This window comes from Polistes dominula, unplaced genomic scaffold (assembly GCF_049000335.1).
Source record: "Polistes dominula isolate Pdom_NZ unplaced genomic scaffold, Pdom_raw_medaka contig_24, whole genome shotgun sequence".
Classification (NCBI taxonomy): domain Eukaryota; kingdom Metazoa; phylum Arthropoda; class Insecta; order Hymenoptera; family Vespidae; genus Polistes; species Polistes dominula.
In genome coordinates, this window is record NW_028301150.1 from 5,045,100 (window position 1) to 5,069,251 (window position 24,152).

Below are 24,152 nucleotides of genomic sequence, written 5' to 3' on the forward strand. Positions count from 1 at the left end.
TATTTATTTTGTTTAAAAGGAATGAATAAAAGAGATAAAACATTTTTATCGATAAAATTCTAAGCGTACCCCAACATTAGCAGATGAATCGTTTACGTCAAATATTCATACACAGGATGGTTCATTAAAATAAAAATGAAATGTATTTCTAAGAAATAATTAAGAAAAAAATTCTTTTTATGATTATATATTTATCTTTTAAAAGTTATATTATTCTTTTTATTATATTATTTAATAAATATTATTGTATATATGCATGTATATATACATATAAAAAAAATATTCTAATAATCAATGTTTTTTTTTTCTATTTCAAATGTACCATCTTGTACATACATATATACGTAATTCGATTATAATTTGTCGCTATTATTTAGTGTAATATACGCGCATGTATGTAATATGCCATACATAGCTTATTAATCTGTTGCAAATGAAAAAAAAAAATATATATATATATATATGCATATATATGTATAGTATCTTATGAGAAATACGTATAGCGACGATAAAGATTTCATTTATTTCAATATAATTTTTTTATTTTTTTTATTCTTATAATATTTGATCACTGCAGCAAAAATGAATGAAGAAAAAAGATTGAAAATTATTTTTTAATATGTGAATCAATTAATAAAAACTTATTTCTTTTTTATTCTTCGTAAAGAAAAAAATCGTCTATTTTGTTATTTTTTTTTTTAAATTTATAAGAAAACTTGTATAATTTTCTATTTACTTAGTTCGCCTATAAAAATACAACTTTTTTTGTGTACAGAGAAAGATATATTTAAAAATGTGAATTTGTATAATATAGTATACTTTATTTACAACCAGTTAAATGTAATTAGGTCACAATAATCTCTTTCTCTCTTTTTTTCTTTCTTTCTCTCAATAGGTTTTACATCCATATATATATCATGGATATATATTATTATATACAGGTAAAGAGAAGAAAAAGAAAATACAACATATGGAAATAGGTACAACTTATATAGAGATGAATAATAAATATACTATTATTACACATTATTAATATGTGTGCCATTAATTATGAAAATGGTCCAAGTCTAAAATTCAAATAAATATAATTTATCATTTCTTTCTTTTTTCTTTTTTGTTTATATCGGTCTACATTACAATAATGCGTAGAGTTGTAGTAAAAAAAAATATATTTACATATGTATTAATATATATATATATATATATATAATTCAGATTATACTTTTTCATAATCAACGGCTACATGAAATGTTCATTAATGTGATCGGGCACAATATTACTTTCTATGAATCACAATATTTAACTTAAATGCAATATGGTATATAGGGTGTCAGCATTTTTTATACACATTTCTTTTTTCTCATTAATATAGAATAGGTATTAGGCGAGTACTAGTTTCGGAATTAAAGATTTCTTTTGAATTTTTTATTTTTTTTTATTTTCTTCTCTCTAATTCTTTTCAAATATTTTTCAAGTAATAAACTCATAAATATTATGTGTATTTTTATTTTTTGTGAAATCAACATAGGCATACTGTATATTATATATGAATATACATACGCGTACATAATAATTTCAATCATTATAATGATTTCATTTTATTTTAAAATATATATCCAATTGTTTTTAAAAAAAATATTGATAATAATAGAATAAATATAAAAAGAATATTTTGATAATAGAATGATGAGAAAATTCTAGTAATAAAACATCAACGATTGTAGTTAAGATATGTCGTTGAAGAGGTCTTGTTGAATTATAATTGCAATTTCTAATCAATTATTCATTCTAGTATTCATTTGCAGTCTCATACATTTAAAAAAAAGTAAATAGAAAAAATGTATGACTTTGTAAAATGAAAAAAGTGGAACTTTTACAGTATATATATATTGCATGTTTATCGCATATATCTGCGATTTCAAAATAAAGGAGTCATATAATCGTTAAGAAAAACATTAAAAAGGAACAAAAGAGTAATAAGTTTCTTCCTATGCTCTTAAGAATAGTGACTCATTCAGCCATTTAAATTAAAAAATAAAAATAGATGATAATGTATTTGTATACAATGAAACTATTAATCTTTAAATCCTGTTTGAATTATTCATGCAACCATATACCTATATTCGAGGAGCACGTTCATATTTTGATCGATTATTATCATATAGTAGAGACATACATATGTATGCATGTATGATGTATACGTATATGAATGTATGTATGTATGTATGAATTTTGTGCATGTTTATACACATAAGAGATAAAGACGATAAGGCACAGAGTATACATATTACAATTATTATAATTATTAATCTTATATTCTATATATATATATATATATTATATATTATAGTTTATGGATTATATTAAATATACGAGCGACAATTACATACATAGATTATAGCACAGCCTCTAGAAAATTAAGATTAAAGGCTGAAAATGTGAAAGGAACTTGCGATGCAAGGCGACCTTCGACCGGCAAAATATAACATTATCTAGTTCTGTCAAACTCTCTTTATGCGATAGTTTCCTTGAAAGTATAGATATTTAGTTTGAGTGCGGTTAAGAGGTTTTATTTTCTTTCTTTTCCCTAATGAAAGTAAAACTAACTAAGTAGATATATGCCAGTGATTATGAAAGTGATCTAGAAATCTTGCAAAATTATATTTATCATTTACTTTTTGTTACATTCATCTATGCTATATCATACTGTTTAATCATAAAAAAAAAATATATGTGTATATTGTTTTGATCACTTTTATAATCATTGATTCATACATCGGTATGACATAGGTACATACAATATATATATATATATATATATATATATTATTTACAACATAATTATTCTGTACTATTCGCATTATTCATAAGTGTGCTTGTGTACATAAATACATTATTATTACTATTTTATTATTATTATTATTATCATCATCATTAATATTAATATTTTTAATATACAATTAAAATAACATTATAATAAATAATCATAATTTTTTTTTTAAACACGAAAAACTCTTTAGGTATACATTTACGTATATTATGTCATAAATTTAATGTTCATTCTTTAATTAGCATTTAAAATTGTTTAAATTAAAAGTTTTGTTCGAAGCAGGCTCAATAATTTTTGTTCAATTACAATTTCTTATTACTCGTAGAAGAGTATACATATTTAGCTTATTTATTTGTTAATAATTTTTAATACATTATGTTATATATTTTTGTCGTAGGAAAAAATAGAAGAAGAGAAGAAAATTTGTCGAATATCTACAAAATCAACGAACATTTCAAGTCAGAACTGTACAACAAATATTACACGTTAATTTTAGTATGGTCGTTTAAAGACATTTTGTTAGAAGATATAAAATGTGTTATATAATATATACAACACGCATACGTAAATCTTTTTTCTAAATATTGTATTTCTCTTGATTTATGTTTTGCTAAAAAAATATGTCCTGTGAATTCATATTATTTTAGATCATATATAATAGATTTATAATTTTGCTTGCGCACACATACATATATCTTTTGTGACGTGAATTATTATCATGCATGTCATCAATTTGTCATGCTATCTAAACGACTTATATATATATATATATATATATTTTTTTTTTATATACATATATCAATTTCTTATATTATTTATTTTATATAAAATGACTCAGCTAAACATAAATAAAATATAAACGAGTGTACTTAAAAAATATTCAAAGAGTCATCATTTGCAGTAAATTCAATCAAGATAGACCTAATTTTTAGAAAAAGAAGAATATAAGACTTTATATATATATATATATATATTATAAACGCATAAGATTAAGAATGCTTAATTTAATCTCTCTCCACTTGGCTGTACATAAAAGTTTAATGATATTTCATATACATTCTACTTATACGTTGAATCATATCGTACAATTTTTGAAAAATCTTTGATTATAATTTGGACTAATTTATTTTTTGTAATTGCACAAAATGATGCTTTTCAGACATTAAATACCTAATTAATTTGTTGTTAGTCATTTGAAATAATAAAAATGTATTAATTATAGATATATACGTGAATACATACATATGTACAACGTCATACCTTTCTACCAATTATTGACGAACCATCGACAATAAAAAATGTCTACTTCGAACACTGATATACATTAAATGTGTTCATTGTGGAAGCACCAGTTAGGTTCGTTAATGATAAGAAAAACAGAATGATATGATACAAAATGTGAATCTCTCTCTCTCTCTCCATTTTTGTTTAAATAACATATTTCAAATGATTGATCTTTCATTTCGTGTTTCCTTTACTGTACAGACTACCACAACTCTGTTTCTAGAAAATGTTTATCAAATATTTTCTCAGTCTTTGACAGTGACTTTCTTCAATTTGCAAATACTTTGTATATGTATCATAAACGCTTTCTCAATTTAAATATTTTTGGCTATTTTGTTAATAATAAATTTAGCTAGAGAAATCTTCTGTGTCTCCCATTTCAAGTACCAAATAATCGGTGCAATGTATAAAGATTAAATATAGTACTTAAAATTTGTTCAATGTCAAAATATGACTTTGAAAGTTAACAATATAATCTCATTTGTCTGTACAGTGATAATGTTTTGTGTGTATGCGTGTATATTAGTGTGTAAGAAAAAATCGTCAAAAATGTTAATATTAAAACCACTGAGAAAGAATTATAAGATAATTTATTGTTTGCTATATGTCAAGTTCAGAAAGATATTTTTTAAAGTTATGAGTAAATATTCAAGTATTTATTTAGGTTGAAAGTTAAAATGTTTTGTTCCAGTTTTTAGAAGGAAAACTAAGAAAATTGTGATACGAAATAGAACGTAACATTTTGTCTTTGTATAATTATATGTATAAATTATAATTATATTAAGAACTATATATTTTGTGCTCTTATCATTTATATTATGATAATAATATAAATAATAAAAATTATAATTATTCTTTTTTGTTTAGTGTAATCAAAGTATAAATGAAAATATAGTTTTCAGTAGTTTTAATATTAAATCAATAGTGACTAGAGAAAAGAAATATAATATTGTGCTTATGATACTTTTAGAAACACATTCATCAACGACTTATTGACGATTTAGTAACAGATCGATCAAAGCAATCAATGTAAGTCTATTCGATTTTGAGTGTCCACTGTATATTCCAGTAGAGTGTACTTATATACTTATGTAAATTGATACACATTGACGTAAGACTAGAATATTCTTATAAGAGTTATAAACGTTGTTATTATTCCCATTATTCAATGATCGAAATTGAAACTTATATAAAACGTCATATATGTGTTATTTTCTTTGAATATTTATAAAATATATCGTGCGGTATCATTTGAAATATGCAAAAAAAAAGAATGATTTCGAAGAAATATATATATATATATATAACGAGTTTCACCTATAATATATTAAAATTATCTAGTTTCTTTTTTTAGATAATATGTTGCCAATGCACATTTTCATTTATTATATAACTTAATAACAAAAATTGTTATCGCATCTATATACACATATATTTAATGTATTATTACTTTAAAAATTAGATAAACATTATTTTGAATAACCATTTAATTTCAACAAATTAACTTGAATTATTAAGATAACAAAAATTCTTTTGTTTTTTGTTTGTTTCATTTTCACTTATGGAACATATATATATATAAAGAAACTATTTTAAATAAAAAGAAAATAATTCTAAAAGATACCTTGTTTTAATGATAGAAGCGAGGATGTCTGTGTGAATCTTTGATTAAATGTATCATTGAATTGGCACAATTTCATGGAACATATTATTTTTGAATGACCATTCTTATCAACACAATTTAATAAGTTGTGTTTTCTGTATATTATTGGCGTAGAAACTTTAAGATCAAACTGTTAGCTCATTATCAATAAGAGCTGATCAGTATATGTTTGCATTTATATGTTTATCTAGAGCGCTAGGACGCTCGTAGTGGCAGAGGCTAGACAGCACATCCTTTTCTCGTGCCATACAAGATTTTTAATTCCGGTACAATAATTTTTTTAATTAGAGCATTCGTCTTAGCAGTTAACATTTCTCGATGAGGATCCTTTTTGAAGATCTTTATACCGGGACGATGAACCAAAAAAGCGTTGTCCAGAATGAGAAAGTCGTAATCAAGGACACAAAGTGCGTAACCCTAGTGAATATGTTTTAATGGTCAGCCAATATTTTATTATTTTTATTCATCTTATTTATTCTTTAAGAGATTTCAATAAATATATACTTAATTATATTACCATGATAAAGCATATTCAGTAGTTTGAGTAAATATGGTATGTATTTTATTAAATTACCACGATAATAAAGCATATATAGAAATTTGAATATTTGTTTACTTGCACTACCATGATAGCATATCCACAAAGAAATATTTTTATAAAATCAATATTATTCCCATTACTGAACTTTCTTATTTTAAAATACGTTCAAATCATGATAAATAAATTATATATATATATATATATGATTTTTAATATGATAATTGATGAATAAAATAATAAAAATATATGTGTGTATATATAAGGATGATTGTGGGAACTGGGTCGTATTACTGCTCTATTTTAAGAAAAAATAGAAGAAAATGATAGAGAAAAACATCATAGGACATAATATGTCTTGGATGCACCATCAGATGTAATAACACTTGATTTTTTGACCCGTTCCCAAAGTCATCTTGTATATGAACGAATAAATATAAGAGGAGAAAAAAATACACTTATCAGTAATCAATCAAAATCGATGATAAAAAGAAAAATACATACCTGGGGCATCTTATCACTTTTTCCTTCCCAACTGAGTCGTTCATCGTATAAAGGTTCTTCATTAGTTCCTATAAAAATAGGTTCCCAATGAACGAAGCTACCCGTACGTTTTCCAACGTGAAATACATGAAGGCCTTCGGTTTCAGGTGCTTCCTGCCATTCCTTACTTCGTGGAACGTTATGACAACCGGAACAAAGTTTCTTATGAAATGGAATAGCTGTTCCTGCTTTCAACATTTGTACCTACAAATATAATATAATATAATATAATAAAATATATATATAATACTATATATTATACATATTATATACTATATGTAATATATAATATAATATAGTATTGAGAAAAACCAATAAGTATATGTAACATATATATGTTACTTATGTTAGGTATTATATATCACATATTAAATATAGATATAAAGTGATATAGTAGAACATGGGAAAGAAATCTAAAAGTTATGATTTGAAAACTGGTAAGAAAAGGGAGACGAAGCGAGACGAGATAACAGCATTAATTCCGTCCCCATCATGGTCCACGGTCAAAGGAAGCTTCGTTGATTAAACGACCCTCGCACGGCGTATATATTATAGAACATATACGTATTATACGTGCCAATGTAAATACATATATACCTATATTCATATATATATATATATATATTGATACTAAAGTGAGAGTCTACTAACGCATACATTCACATTCAAGTGGACACGTGTGTGTATATCAACTCAACCTACGTATAATACTTCTCTCTCACTCACTTTCCTAACTTTAATTGCCATCAAGTTCACTCGGTCGACCATCATCAACCACGGAAACACACTCAATAATGTCGCAGCTCTTTATTATGGCTAATAAAAATACGCTCTTTTGTCAAAAGCTTACCAAATGAGTTTTATTGTTCGGCGGCCGATACTTTTCATTAATTTCGAAGATTGACAAGACATAAACCTTAGGATTAGATTTAAGTAATGCCGCTTGATCCCTCTTACGAATCATTTCAAGAAACTTTTCCGGAAGATTTGGACTTGGATATAATTCAATGTCACTTGCAAATACATAATACGTTGGTGCAGATTCTCTTGCTATGTTTCTTCCAACGTTAACGGGATAAAGTAATTTCTTCTCGTTTTTGTACATCTTCGAAAGAGTTATATTGACCCAGGGTGGCCCCAACGTACAATTGTACGCATCAGACATGACTTTTTCCGATGGTGGAACCTAATATATTTAAAGTTCATTAATATTAATTGATTATGACAATAATTTTGAGCTAAATTATGCACAAAAACTTATTAAATTTCAATCTGGTTTTTAATGAATTAAGTTAAAAAATTTTAATAATAAAAAAATAAAATTAATTTATTATTAGAAAAAAAAACTTCCAATCTCAAATAAAGAATGAATAAAGAGAAGAGAAAAATAGAACGTTTATTTACCGATTTTGGCACGTGTTTACTGCTGAAAAAGACATGAAATGTCACTAATTGAAAAACCAATGGACTACCACAATTTCTGGAATATTTGATCGCGTCTAGAGTCGCCGAAAAGTCTGTGCCAGGAGCATGCATCGCGATCGATATTGGTGCTCTCCAACGTTCTAACAAAGGTTCCAAGTTATCCAGGAAGGTATAATCGGCATGAGTAGTGTAAGTTACACTTTCCCAGCATTTAACTTTCATACTCATAGGTACGTAATTATATAGAACCCAATAGTCACCACGTTGAGCTCTTCTAGGTTCTAATGATTTTTCATTGCAAGATATGGCTTCCTTCAAAGTGGCAGCTGATTCTGGTGCTGGTGCTGATGCTGGTGCTGATCCATTGATGTTTTTCTTTTATTTAAACGAAAAAAAAATTAATAAATCAAATTAAATGAAATACTTCTGAGATTACATTTAATCATCACCATTAACATCATCGTTATCATCACATTATATATATAAATCTTTTTATCATTAATAGTATATTGAGCAAACGATCAAAAAATGGTTTAATATATATATACATACCGTACGATTACGAGCACGAAGATCGTCTCGTCCAATCGTATCGTCAAGTACTTTGTTGACCTTGGCCTCCTTTGAAGTGGGTTTTATAGTGACGATCCCTCCAGTCATTTCGTTCATCGAAACATCTTCCTTCTTGTTTCTTTTGTTTGTTAAAAAGGATGGGATAGGTGATAACAATGAAGAAGAAGAAGAAGAAGAAGCAGAAGAAGATGATGATGAAGAAGACGAGGAGGAAGAAGAAAAAGAAGAAAGGATAGATATCAATGTACCATTCGAAAGACGATCAACAGATGATGATGCTCCAGCAACAACAGTTCCACCAGCACCACCAGCAGTACCAGTATCACTAACAATACCATCTTCTTGAAGAATCGAATTTCTTGAACCTTGTACTTGTGCTGCAGGTGGGGCTGGAGCTGGTGGTGCAGCAGCAGCCCAATTGGTTTGTGGTTCTTCAATCCAAGGGCCGGATGAGGATCCAAAATGTGCGCACACATAAAGGAGTACGCAGACGTTAAGCACCACCGATAGGCGTAAAGCCCAATTTCTCCTAGCTATACCGATCATACTCGTATTACAACACGAATAATAGGAGTATGATGGGATTTCTCCTTTTCTTCACCTTTTCCTTCGTTTTTTTTTCTTCTTCTTTTTCTCCCTCTTCTTCTGCTCGTCCTCGGCCACTCTTCTACCTTCCACTTTTGTCGTTGATTCGTTAATAAACAAATATTTCTTTCACGATCAGCAAATTGCAAATTAACGAATAAAACCTCCTCCTGTTTCTTCTTCTCCTCCTCCTCCTCCTGCTCCTCCTCGAGCCTCGATATTTTTCTTTTACCACCAATCTCTATATTCTTACTTTCCTTCCTATCGGAAGGACAACCTTCGCCAGCCACGATTCTTAATCTCAGAAACTAATTTCGTTCATTTTTTGTGTGTGTGTTCTTCTCTATCTTTCTCTGTGTGCTTATCTGAAAAATAATTAAAATGATTTTTGAATGCTTTTAGAACAGAATAGGAAATAAATTTGATGAAAATATTTTAATGATTTAAATGATTTTATATTTTTATAGAATATAGTACAATAAAATATAACATAGTATGTTATAACGCAATACATACACCATAGATTAACAAATAATATGACATATTATGGCATATTACATAGTAAAAATAATATTCTGTATGTATAAATAGATAATATGTAAATTGTTTCTTTATTAAATGGTATCATAACGGCCATTATTATTTCTCGATAGTTAGCTAATATTCCGAAGCCTGCCAATAACGAAAGACGTGTTTCTTTTTCTTCAAGGAAATTCTCGAGATCGCAATTAAGGTTTAGCAATCGGTGAGCGAAATCGGTGGAGCTCAAAATGATAGAGTGTGAGAGAGAGAGAGAGAGAGAGAGAGAGAGAGAGAGAGAAGGATACAGTTAAGAGAAGGATAACAACGAACGATATCGTGATGATGACTCGTTGTCTCTCGTCGATTGAGGAAACTTTTTAAACACGATTTGATATTATAGCTTTCGATATTTATTTCTGAAAATTTTTATTTAATAGCAGTATAAGTTATCGAATGAATTAATTTTAATCATTCGAGATACAATAAAAAGTCAACCCTCTAATCTTGAAATCTTATTACGAGTAAAATACTTGTTTTATGTATTAATTTTAAGAATTATTTTAATTTCTTTAATTCTTTTTTTTTTCTTTTATCACTAACGTATCTATATATTTTTTTTTAATTTTTTTTCTATCTTATGAAAAATGATTGAAGTGTAAGAATTTGATAAAAAATAATTCTTACAAAATGTTTCAACACGTTTAACTACATGGAGAGGAAAAGAAAATACTTTTTCTAGGTAATTATTAAAAATCAATTACTATTCTATAAAAATTTTTAAACTAACAATAAGTTATTATCTCTTACAGATTTTTAAATTATAACTCTAAGAACTTTTAACCAACTCTATATATAAATATATGTATAGATAAATAGTAATTATAATTATTTAACTTTGCGATAATTTAGTAGAGTTTTTTCAAAATCATCGAAAATTGTTTAATGGGATAGATAATATGTTTTTAATTACATTCCTTTTAAAATGTTATTTAGGAATGTATGCATGTATTTATATATAATTTTATCAGCGTTCTAATTTCTAGAAAATTTGTGATAAACAGAAAAAAAGAAAAGATAGATATCTTTTTATAATAAACGCACCTAAACGTTGATAATGTAATCACCGGATATGACAACCTTTTTAGTAAAATTTAGGTATCCGGTTAATTGTATGTTAATAAATCTCATTCTCACAGAGTTGTTTGTTTAATTTAAATTAATAATTTTTATGCTCGACATAATATAAAATTCAAAATCAAACAATTTTTAAAATTTGACAAAATTTCATTACCTTTCAGATTTTTCAAACAATTGTATTAAGTATTAATAATTGAGAACAACCGAAGTGTTTGTTAGCAAATATTAAAGAAAAATGCTTTTGCGGTAGTTAAAGACGAACGTTTAGTCATTTAATTAACACTATTATATATCGAAGTATTTTAAAATATGTATGTGTATGTGAGTATTCTTTTTTTTTAATAAAAATTCAAAGTCGAGCGCGCTATTATTTTTTTTTCTTTTTAAATACGACGTAATAACACACAACACATACATATTGTAAATAAGTACGATCACGCAAAACCCGTTCTCTTGTTATATATTACCGGACGCATGAAAAAAAAAAGGAAGAAAAAATAAATAAATTTATCAGAAACTCATACACAGTTATCTCATTTCAATTTAATTTACACGTTAAATATTCTTATATAAAAATGACGAATGAATACAAAATTTATTATAAGGAAAAAAAACATAATACACAAGAAAACATACACACAATAAGTTCTTTATTGGGATCTCTAGCACTTGAATACGCTATCTGGTGGCTAAATTCAAAATTAGAGTAGATAGGTCGAATTGCTAACGCCACGCCCCTGCCAGAGATCCCAATAGTTTATTTGTTCAAACGAAATATCTTGCTTTTTTTTTCTTTTCATATCCTTCTTTTTTACCGTTTACTTCATTTCGGTGAATTTTAGAAAGTTATTTACAGTTCTTGTTTATTCGATTTCTTATCTTCTGACGATAAAAGATGAGTAAGAAGATGTTTAAACTCTGCGGGATAGATAGAGAAAAGGTAAAAAGAAGATAAAATGAAAGGGGAGGAAGGAGGAAGGCACGTGGCCAGTTTTCATCTACAGAGTGGTTCTCATCAAATATTACTAACTATTTTTATACCCCAAATATCTCATTGCAAATTGAATCAAAAAATGTATTTTTAAAAAATTATTTATTATCTGTACTCATTAATGTTCTCTAATGTGTACATTTTATTTCTTTTACGTGGTAAACAAAAATTAATAATTATAAAAATTTAACTGAAAATTGTTAATAACGTTTAATTCAAATCGTTAAAAAAACAATTATTATTATATTTTATTGAAGATTATTATCTTCAATTATTTTATATTGTTATTATACAAAATATAAATTAACAGTTATAGTTCGATTAAAAACTGTTGTTAACAATTAATGTGGACCACCCTATATAGCAAGAGTAACAGCCCTCGAGGAACCGGTCGCACATCGTCTGGGTTGCGTCGTCATTTCGAAGCTCGACAACCTTGAGAAGAGAGCGTGAACGCAACATTTTCTTTACTTACAATTGCCATAAGGAAGTCTTAGAAAATTAAACGAGCAAGTTCACGGACTCTTCTAGACATTTATCACTTTTGATATAATCGATTGGCGAATGTGACGAATAATTTAAAAAGAAGAAGACAGAAGGATAAAAAACAGAAAAGCGCGCCAACAGGGAACACATTTGAATGTTAACTTTCCTGCTAAAAATTATAGAATTAAAATTTTCTTTTTTTCTTTGTTAACTTTGCTATTATGAATGATTATGCGTTTCTTTAGGTTGCAATTAGAATAGAAATACTAATATGAGAAGAGGGAGTACCAGTTGATATAACATGTGACGAAATTGGAAGGACATCCGCCATCTTGGTATGTCAATTTTATTCGCGTAAAGAAGTGATACGTGTGGCTCATATAAAAAACTTACTTACGTATACTAACATAGCGGGAGAAATACGAAGAATTTTTCAACGATGATGTGTTTACTTATTTCTTTTTCTTTTCTTCCCCCCCCCCCATAAAATTTTATATTACAACATATAATATAGCCAGATTTAAATTTAATATAGTATATGTTATATACGTTATTACGATAATTTCTTCCATAACTTTAGTACGGTATATATGGTATACTTACTATACAGTATATAATATTAATACGCGTTATATATATTAAAATTATACAGTATAATTGTAGTTATATCACATATTTATACTTTATAATATAATTTATTAAATTCTGTATTATTGGGATCTCTAGCACTTGAATACGCTATCTGGTGGCTAAATTCAAAATTAAAGTAGATAGGTCGAATTGCTACGCCACGCCCCTCCTAGAGATCCCAATACCCTGTTTATGTGTTATCTTAACACTAGATATATCACCATTTTCAGTATACCTATTTCTACCCCACTAGTCAAAATGACTGATGTATAAAAAAAATGCTTTTTAAGGCTTCCAGTTTTTATTTACTTTTAAAAAATAACAAAAAATGTTTAACAATAATAATTTTAATAGATAAATAGATTTATAGACATTTTTAAATAACAAAACGCTTAATTATTTACAGAAATCAAATGTTACATGAAGTAAAAATTTTGAAATTGAATAGTGAAATTGAATAGAAATGAATAGTCCGACCAGTCAAAATAACTGATCTGGTATATCTAGTGTTAATAAAAAAATTATACCGTATAATATACGATTTAATATAAATTTAAACATTTCGCGTATATATTAATCATGCATCATTATTTTATTCGTTTTGTTCATAAACCGTTACAAGGTGTTCTAGGTAATACAAAGGGGAATAGTACAAGAAAAATAGAAAGAAAAAAGAAAAACGGCCATGACCACAGTTGTCCTCGATGAGTCGCCCTATTCCTAAACGGTCGTTTCACTCTAGGTCTGACGTGGACATCGTCAGGGTCATAGCGTCGGGAAGATTCTACAAATGACCTCCACATCGTTCCTCGTGGAATATGTATGTTTGTCCGAAGTATAGTTAAAGAAACAACGAGAAAGAGAAAAGAGAGTATGAGATAGCCAAGTGGAAAGACATACGGCTAGCCAATGTGAATAATTGATCGTCCTAATGGAACGACATCGTATACCATGACCGGCTTTTCGAGTCACGCGCCCGCGTACAACTTAAAAACCAAAGTATAAAGATGTATTCTGTATAGCCCGTCTATCTATTTTTTTTACCTTTCTATGATCTCGTACAGGAAAAAAAGCCCCGTTTGTATCGAATTAACTTTACTTTTTTTCCAGGAATACATATATATACATAATTAATTATGTATGGTATATATGTATATATATATATATATATCTATGTATCATCAATTTGCTTATTTCTAATTAGTGTAAGTGAATCCAAACTATGGTTCTGGAAATAATGGAAATATTGACAATGAATATACGTTTTTATTTGATAGTAAACTCTTATAGGCTTACAATGATATTACTTATTTCTTCCTTAAAAATGGTTATTTTTATAATTAATATGTACTGAAATTTGAAGCTATCGCTTAATTAAATAATTAAATTTGATTTCCACTTGACCATGATAAAATTTAATCAATATTTGATATCTAATCAAATTTAATCAATGTTTGATAAAAAAATATATGTATACATAATGATGTGGAAGGAATATTTATTTTGTTAAGAAGTAGAAATTAAAAGAAAGGGATGAGATATTTGTTCAATCGAAATTGAAGATCAAATATTACCATTTGTCAAATATATATATATAAATATAAATATATATATATAATACTGACTTAAATCATAATCACATTATGTGTACATATATATTCATATATAGTAAAATTTTCATTGGTATATTGCTATGACGATTGTATAAACTCATTAAATTTCTTGGAAAAGTAAGATGAGAAAAAAAGAAGAAAAGAAAGAGAGAAAGATATACAGAAAGACAGAGAGAAAACTAAAACGAGAACGAGAGTGAGAAAGAAAAGAAAGAGAAAGAGGAATTTTTAGTATCTAGAGCAAACGTCAAGACGACGAGAACGATGACGATGAGTAGAAATGAATAGAAAGCACGATTCTCATCGTCAATATATATATATATACATATATGTATATATATAATACTTACTCGTATTATATCTCCTGATTGATTCCAGACAATAATTTTCCAGAATACTTTCTCGAAGGACGATGCGAAATCGAATTTTATCGAAGAGAAAGAAAAGTAGTAGCAGTAGCAGTAGTAGTAATAGTAGTATTGGTGATGGTAGTTGTAGTAATAAAAACCGGCATCATCCGTTATGGGTTATGGGTCGAGAAAGGTAAGAAAAAGAGAATTATAGAATAATAGACGAGTAGTATCCGTGGCACGAAAAAAATGAGATCTACTTGACGTATGTTTGTTTATCTTAGAAAAATCTTGAACACCCTCGAGGATATAACACTGTGTGTTTTCCCTTGACACTGTGCAGTAATAATCTATCTTATTCTTTAGCAGTCGTCTTACTGTCTCTAGTTCTAGTCAATATTGTTATAGGGAATTGTAATTGGCACTCTCTCTCTCATTCTCCCTTCTATCCTGAATATAACTAACACTGTGTTAAGAACACTGTGCTACACTACACCACACCACCGGCATTACAAACTCAAAGTTGCCACCGTTGACGTAGACGTTCCTTCGACACCTTGTAAAAACGTCCACCGATAGAGAATCGGATTCCCCTACTCACTTCTTTGTCTCTATCTTTTTCTTTCTCCCCCACCCTTCCCTCTCTCTCTCTCTCTCTCTCTCTCTCTTCTGCTCTTTCGCGAGTAGAACGCGTTGTCGACCTTTCCTTAGCGATTTCTTTTGCTTTCGAACGTTAACCGCTGTCGTTTGAGAAGCGCCGGCTTCTCAACGTCGTCTCTACGTATGACGAGTACAAGAATAAAAACTACTACGACGAGAACAGCACGAGAATTTTTATCTTCACTGTTTTTTTTTTCACAAGAAATATATCATCACAGAAGTCACGCTCATCGTAGTAAAAAACACGCAACAACGATATACATATTATAGAATAAAGGTAAAAAAGTTACGTCGAGAGAACTGACAGAGGGATAGGCAGCAGGGTGGTGTATGCATGTTGTGTTTCCTCTTCTTTGCTCTGCTGCTCTATATATGTATGCATGTGAACACAACACCGTGAAAACAGAGAATTCAATTTCAATTCGAATAAATAAATGAATGATAATCAAATAAAATAAAATAATAGAATTAAAAACACGCTTTTATTTAAAAGAAATAAAGCACAGCGCAGATTTTATCTGTTCAGACTAGATTAGAATTTTCGCCATGCTTGTTTGAGAAAAGCACGAGGAAAAAAAGAAGAAAAAGAGAGAGAGAGAGAGAGAGAGAAAGGGAGAAGGGGTATACTTCGTATATATATATATATATATATATATATATATGTGTGTTATCTATCTATCTATCATTTATCTCTTATTTATCTTTTCTTCTTATTATTTTTTTATATTATTTCTAACGATTTATAAAAAAAAAAAATGAATAGGTAAATGAAAAAAAATATAATGCAATGTGCTTATGTATGTGTAAATCTGGCTAACGCGGTGCAACGAGTTTAGGGAACGAGATGAGAGAGACAACTCGCTCGTGCAACGGCCGCACCACTCGAGCAACAGCATCCGACTGACGACGGGCACGACGAGTGCCTCGCGATCGGTTTGGTCGTCATCAGCAACGCCGACGAAACGTTGGCGGGATAGGCGACACCCTTCTTCTTTCCATCATATTCCCCGATTTCTCTCAAACGAGAGGGTGTTTGTTGCCACCATCGAGACTACCAACACCGCTGCCAACGACCGTTCTGTTAGACCGTTTCTTTTCTATTATCTGTCGATTTAAAGGGGGCGTTTTCTTCCTTCTCTCGAGTAATATCGATTTTAACTTTTAAACTCGAATTTAATCGATTATCTTTTTTTCCTATTCGATTTATCTCGCTTTCTCTCTCTCCCCTCACGCGTTTTTCTTTATTTTTTTTTTTGTTTGCACCTATTTATTAGATTAATTATTTGCTTTTATTTTCTTTTTCGCGTTCAGATTCATTAAAATTAATAAATATTAACGTTATATTTATATTTTTTAATACATGAATATTATGTGTGTATACATTACGATTTAAAAATGGAACCATATTGAATATTTTTTTTTTTGAAAGAGTGGCGGGAAATTCGTATCCTTATATATTCAATGACTGTTCATTTGTTTCGTGTAAAAAGTAAAAAATATATATATACATGTATTTCCCTCTCTCTTACACACTTTCTCTTTACTTTTCTTTCTTTTTCTTTTTACATACAGATAAAATAGTATATCATGAACATTTTACTTTATTTTACATTAACTTTGCAAAACGGTTGGCTCAAATTTTAATTTGTCTTTGAAAAAGTATTCGACGGTCTTCTTGTTTCCACATTCCTTGTACTCCTTTTTATATTTTCTTCTATGCAAACTGGCAACGCAAGCATTCTTGCCAATGCCAATGGAAGAGAGAGAGAGAGAGAGAGAGAGAGAGAGAGGGGGAGAGAGAGAGGGAGAGAGAGAGTCGGATTATATAGCATTAGGAAGACTAGTGCTGAATAGTCAGTGTATATATTACAGCAGCGAATCATAATGGACTTCGCTCGGTAACTTTACATTTTAAATGATTAGGTTTGAATAATGTCACTATTTATTTATAATCCGATCATCGTGTTTAAAACGATACCAAAATTTATTATTTTAAATAACGTCATTCCAATATCCGGCCAAATGTAACGATTTATATGATTCTAAGGTGAGAATAATTTCTAACTATGCTATATTATTTAAAAATATGTTTTACGTTTTTTTTTTTTTTATAATAATAATCATTATGAAATAAATAATCGCTGGTATTTATTTTGATAAGTATTTATAATATGAAATCAGTATGTAATATAGATGATCAATATCATAAAGGTTAATACAAGAGAGTTATCAGTATTTATAATAAAATATTATACAACCTGTGAATACCAGCTTGACGTAATCTTAATACTATTCTGTTCTTATGAATACTAACTAATTGTTATTTACATTGAAGAAAATATTTATATACAGTGATTGCCTTGCAAAGTACTAATCAAATCAACAGAAATAGAAAAGTTATAGATTGTGAAACAACTAGTACAAGAAAGTTAGATTATATTTTCATAACATTTATTAATAAATAAGATAGAGACAACTATAAAACGGTGTGTATAATTGTTCTTATAAGGATATAATATTTCTAAGTCACTTTATTATATTCTCATTCACTCTGTTTTATTCAGGCATAAGGATGTCAAAGCGACTCAGCTTTTATGCTCTGGTTGGCCTGGTGTCCCTCTGCATCTTCTTCTTTGCATTCAATCAGCGTTACAGCAGCTATCTTGAACATCGACTACAGCCGGTATTATCGGTCAGTAATTATTCGGAGGTGAGGATTGCTCTAAATTGAGTCACGCCAAACACACTATTTTCGACGGTAAAATCTAACTCTTCCACCTAACTTTTTCTTGTTTAAGAGCTAACAATATGTTTGTCAAAGCGTGTCTCACCTAGTTTGGTAATGTTCTTTCTCCCTGTTCTATCGTCTATCGCCTATTTATTTTATTCTCTTACATTTTAGTTTCTATGGATTAATTAGCATTAGTTTTTAAAGGGAAATACTTTGACTTTTTTTTACTTTTCTTTCATATCATTAGTTTGATTTTGAAATATTATTTGTATGTTTTTCTAAATATTCTTTTTTTTTTTTACGTGTTACACTTATTTAAAAATATTCACTTATCATTATTATTACTAAATTTTCCTAAATTACTAAATCATATATGGTTTTAAGAGAAAGAAAGATATTCATTTTATCATACTTAAAATATTATCATGTTTTTTTCCACGAGCACACAATTAAAAGATTAAGAAACTCGATACTTCTTCGATATAGGACGTTGAAATAAGGCCACGAATCGTCAGAATCCCAGAATCTGTAACGGTAAGCTTAATATATATAAACACATATAATAAAAAATGTTTGTTTTGCAACAATAAATAATATCTGCATGTCATAGTTGAGCCTAATCATAGAAAAATGAAGTATGATGTACGTTTACGATACTTATCGATATCTGGATCGTTTGTTATATAGGTAATTATATGTCTAAATTATTATATTATTGTGTTTTTAATTTGTTAAAACATTTCATGTAAATATATATATAAATATGTATGTATATAAATATGTATATATATATATATATATATATATGATCATTCTCTATGATATTTGTCATAAACGTCTTACATAAATAACTAAACATTAAATTAAAATGTGTTTTTAATAGCTAAATATATTAAATAATAATTTATTTATACTCTATGCATTTTGTTATAGGCATGCTATTACAGCAATCACTCTATTTACATGGATTCTATTTAACACGCTTGAACTATCTATCAGAACCTCATATACTCTGTTATATTATGTTAAAATAAAAATTCAGGGTTTTTTTTTAGTGTAATTTATTTTGTTATCGCTTCAATTTATTTTTCTACAGCAGGAAAACTAAATACGTATTTGATAATGTGTAACAGATCTTTTTATTCAAAGATTTTTCATGATTCCAATTATACAGTTTTCATTTACATTTTATGTATGTACTTGTATATTTGTGGAATCAATTAATTTCGTAAATGTGGAGAGATTACTATAATTAATTGTACTCTCTTTCCATTTCATGTTTCATTTTATTCCTGAACATTGATATAGGCATATTGCTTGTAAGTATGATTTGATGCTTCAAAACATGATCTGATTGTATTATATGTTTGTAAATAATATTATGCAGTTGATTTGCATTGTCGCATATGTTGTATATATTCTAAAAATATGTGAAAATGTGTGTATAATGTCTTGATAACAAATAAAAAAGATAAAAACATAAACATTATTTTCCATTTTATTACAGCTATATAAATTTTTGTTAATAGGCATACATCAGAAGTGGAAACGACAATGCTACGGTTATTGAAATACAAGAAGTCTTAGATCAGCAAAGGAGAGCCATAGAAAGGGAGATGCAAAATTACGAGTATCCTAATGGAAAATATGGTCTCAATATTAGGTGAAACAAATGCAATAAAAATTCATTACCTTTAACAATGCATATATCATAAATTAAAACATGTGTTTTGCATATACATGTATATAGTAAATTGGATGACTTAGTTATGGAAAAGGTGGTGCTCCAATGAGAAGTATAATTTTAACAAGTTGGCGAAGTGGTAGCACATTCCTTGGTGATGTCATAAATGCACATCCAGCAAATTTCTATCATTATGAACCATTGCTTGATTTTGGAATTGTACAAATCAGAGGTCCGCCACTCGCAGAGGAAGCACTGGAAAATATTGAATCTTTATTAAATTGCAATTTTCATAATCTTGGTAAGATTATATAAATCTAAATAGAATTACAATTACAAATTAAGTAAGATATAAGAAGTAATAACAAAATTGATCATATAATTGTAGATAGGTATTTAACATATGGAAAAACTCATCCATGGGTCTTTAATCACAATACACATTTATGGCGTCAATGTCAAATACATAAAAAAATATGTTGGGACTCCCGTTTTGTTTCAAAATTCTGTCTATTATTTCCATTTCAATCAATGAAACTTGTTCGTTTAAGATTACGCGCTGCAGAGGATCTTTTAACTCAAAAACGGTAAATTAATATATTCCAAAATCTAATTTTATTATGTATATTTAGTTTCATGGAATACACTATTATCCTTTTAGTTTAGGGATAAGATTAGTATTATTAATACGTGATCCACGAGGAATTTTACAATCAAGAAAGCATAGAGAATGGTGTCCTACCAGTCCTGATTGTTCAGATCCAGCTTTGGTCTGTGCCGATATGGTTTCAGATTTCAGTGTTGCAGTACGTTTGATAAAAAAGTATCCACATTCCTTCAGGTAAATATTAATCTAATGAAGTTCACAAATACATTTCTTATCATTGTGTCTTATACAAGATCTCAATAATTAAGTAATAGAGTATATGTTTTAAATATAATATATAATATATATGATACACATGTAATTTCATAGGGTGGTGCGATATGAAGATCTATCAGTAGAGCCATATAAATATGTGAAAGAACTTTATACATTTTACGGCTTGGATTTTCATCCTAATGTAAAAAGATTTTTAGATACTCATACAAAAAGTGACGTTGGTGGTGTATCGAGTACATTTCGTAATTCTAAAGTTGCCCCATTTCATTGGCGAACTGATTTAGAATTTGAAGAAGTCGATGAGATCCAAAGAGTGTGTGGATCGGCTATGAGATTATGGGGATATGTAGAAGCAACTAATGCTACTCATCAAAAAGAATTTAATCCGCTTACAGAATATCAATTACAGTTGTGACATCTAATGTATAGAATATTTCCAATGGATACGGTGTACAGTACAGTATTATAAAATATCAAGACTATAAGAATTAGTTATTTTGATTACACGTGAAGGCACATCAAGATTATTCAGAGTGTGGTACATACACACAATCTTGTGAAAATAATATTCATGAGATGGTGTGCCATAAAGAATATAAATATACTCAGGAATATATTAACACGACAACATCTGTGAATATTTCGATATTCAAATATCATAGTTAGAAGATTTTCTCACTTCTTGATATTTAATCTAAAAAGACCAATGGTGATGCCGTTCCTCAATTAAAAAAATAAAGAATAAAATTAAGCAGATAGCAGGAAAAACAAATATGGATCTCTACAGAAATATAGTGCACAGTGCGTGAAAGCAAAAATAAATTATGTCATAGGTTTTAAAATGAAATAATCGAACTTTGTTAGAATCTATATGAAAATGCATTTTCGACACAAGAACTTATTATAATATCTATTCATATCAGTAAAGATCTCTAGTTAATTATTGAAATTATTGTATAAATCTCTCTTTGGAGAGATGTTCTTAGATCTGATTATATTATATAATGCTTATATCAAATATTTTATGATATAAAAATTGACTTTCCTTGTTTTTATAACTATTCCTCATATATAAGTCACAAAAGTCATATTTACAAAAAGTATAGCACATTTCTTATATATGTAACGATTCATGCCACACATATTTCCATTTGATTTAAAAAAAAAAACAAGAATACGTTTACATACATTTATAATTTAAATTCATTTGATAAAACTCTCTGTACTGTTTTTAAGTGAGTATTTATAGGTAACAAAAAAAAGCCTAGAGTTGAGACGTTGTGAAATGTTATACATGCACATATGATAAGTCGAAAAATGTATAAATTTAAAAAAACAAAATTGGATCGATTCTTGCAGTTATCTTAGTTGATAAGACAATTTTCGAAGTTTTACACAATATATACATATTGTTACATTTGTAAATCTAACTATTGAATTAATTTAATTGCTAGTTTATGAATCTCATTTATGAATCACGAATTGACCAATAATTGTGTTTATATATGTTATAGTTAAAATGTATAATTTAGTTAATTCATGAAATAACGGGAGATGTGTAGTTATTATGTCAACGTGGTATGTCACGATTAACAGAACATTTGTTTTTAAAGTAAAGAAATTGATATGAACGGATACCTACGAGTACTGTTGTAGAAACAAAAATTGATTTTTAAAGTCTGATTAAATCTCAATTTCAATACATTAATTACTGCCGCTCATGAATTCATATATTACCAAGTTAAAGCATGTATTCTGTTTATTTCATATTTTAACTGGTCAATATAGTTACTTCATGAATTAATGGATTTCACATTTTAACAGTAACAGTTTAAAACATTATACTTTTGAAAATAAAATATTTTATTTGTTTGAAAAATGATATTTTTAAAAGTTAATCTATCTAAAATTTCCTCTTATGTCCTGACAGTTATAACAATTTACAGATAATAATACTTCGTAGGCTGGTTTATCGAGCTAGTTCAGATAATTTATAATAAACAAGAAAATTCGGATTTACACTACTATTTTCACTCTCAATAATCTCTTATTTTATTTGAATGGTTTTTACCAACAAATGGTACTGACTTGAAATATAAATTCTTTTCTATGATATCGATTGTAGATGAATTTTGTATCATGTTAATATACAAATTTAATAAGTATCATCTTATGAAAACTTTAAAGTAGTATAAAATTACAGGAAAAGAATAAAAGGAAAAAAGAATAAAATTTTAATAAAAAAAAAAAAAAAAACATTTGTGCATATCACACAAGAGTTAGAAGTAAAACCTTCAAATAAACAAGTTTCGAGGATAATTTATTATATGTTATTATTATAACATTATTTGCACTTTTAATTTGTAATTATTTATTTAATTATTAATTTTATTATAAAAATTCGCGCCTGTTTATATGCAACCCTCCAGACACACTTTGAAAATGTTGCTTGCGAGCGCCATCTATTGGGACGGAATTTTTTGCAGTCAAAACTGTTTATACACGTATGCATGACGGGTTGCCTATCTTTCGGGCAGAAAAAATTCCGTCCCGACAGATGGCGCTCGCAAGCAGCATTTTCAAAGTGTGTCTGGAGGGTTGCATTCATACAGGCGCACATTTTTATAATAATTACAAAGAAAGTAAATAATAAAACACTTTAAAAAATGTTAGCAAATCAAATATTTTTATAAATAATGATGATTTATAAATAATATGTTTGTCTCTTTTTCTCTTCTCACGTAGCATTTTAAAGCCGTCTCTTTCCCCCACTACATCCTGGTTTCTTTTTTCCACTACATAACTGCGTTTCATTTTTTTAAATCACACCCATTCTAAAGAAGTTTTCACTTTAAAAACAAAAAATTAGTAAAATTCATAAACTTTCTAAAGAAAAATATTTTGACTCTTGTTCTTCATCGATTTTATTTTGTCTTAAATAATTATAATAAAATGTATATTTCTCATAAGAATAAATATAAAATGAAAACAAATCAGGTCGTTAATATATGATAATCAATGATA

At 28.0% G+C, this 24,152-nt stretch overlaps 2 protein-coding genes and 1 long non-coding RNA gene across 3 annotated transcripts; 2 read left to right on the plus strand and 1 right to left on the minus strand.

Annotated features, from left to right (window-relative positions):
- Positions 1-800: 800 nt before the first annotated feature.
- LOC107065533 (beta-1,4-glucuronyltransferase 1) lies at positions 801-15,312 on the minus strand. Its single transcript, XM_015319315.2, has 6 exons — positions 15,171-15,312; positions 8,836-9,806; positions 8,263-8,658; positions 7,709-8,044; positions 6,820-7,062; positions 801-6,194 (listed from the first exon to the last, which is right to left on the minus strand). The coding sequence occupies exons 2-6, from the start codon at positions 9,400-9,402 to the stop codon at positions 5,997-5,999; spliced, it is 1,740 nt and encodes a 579-aa protein (XP_015174801.1). The 5' UTR covers positions 9,403-9,806; positions 15,171-15,312; the 3' UTR covers positions 801-5,996.
- Positions 10,782-14,974, plus strand: LOC149030814 (uncharacterized). Its single transcript, XR_016178372.1, has 2 exons — positions 10,782-12,733; positions 12,823-14,974. It is a non-coding gene; the product is annotated as an uncharacterized LOC149030814 (long non-coding RNA).
- Positions 15,232-22,168, plus strand: LOC107065534 (carbohydrate sulfotransferase 5). Its single transcript, XM_089177802.1, is given in 9 exon segments — positions 15,232-15,363; positions 18,395-18,522; positions 19,048-19,095; positions 20,091-20,224; positions 20,312-20,331; positions 20,334-20,546; positions 20,634-20,832; positions 20,907-21,086; positions 21,222-22,168. Coding segments are annotated over 9 exon segments (1,302 nt in total). The 5' UTR covers positions 15,232-15,305; the 3' UTR covers positions 21,544-22,168.
- The last annotated feature ends 1,984 nt before the right edge of the window (positions 22,169-24,152 follow it).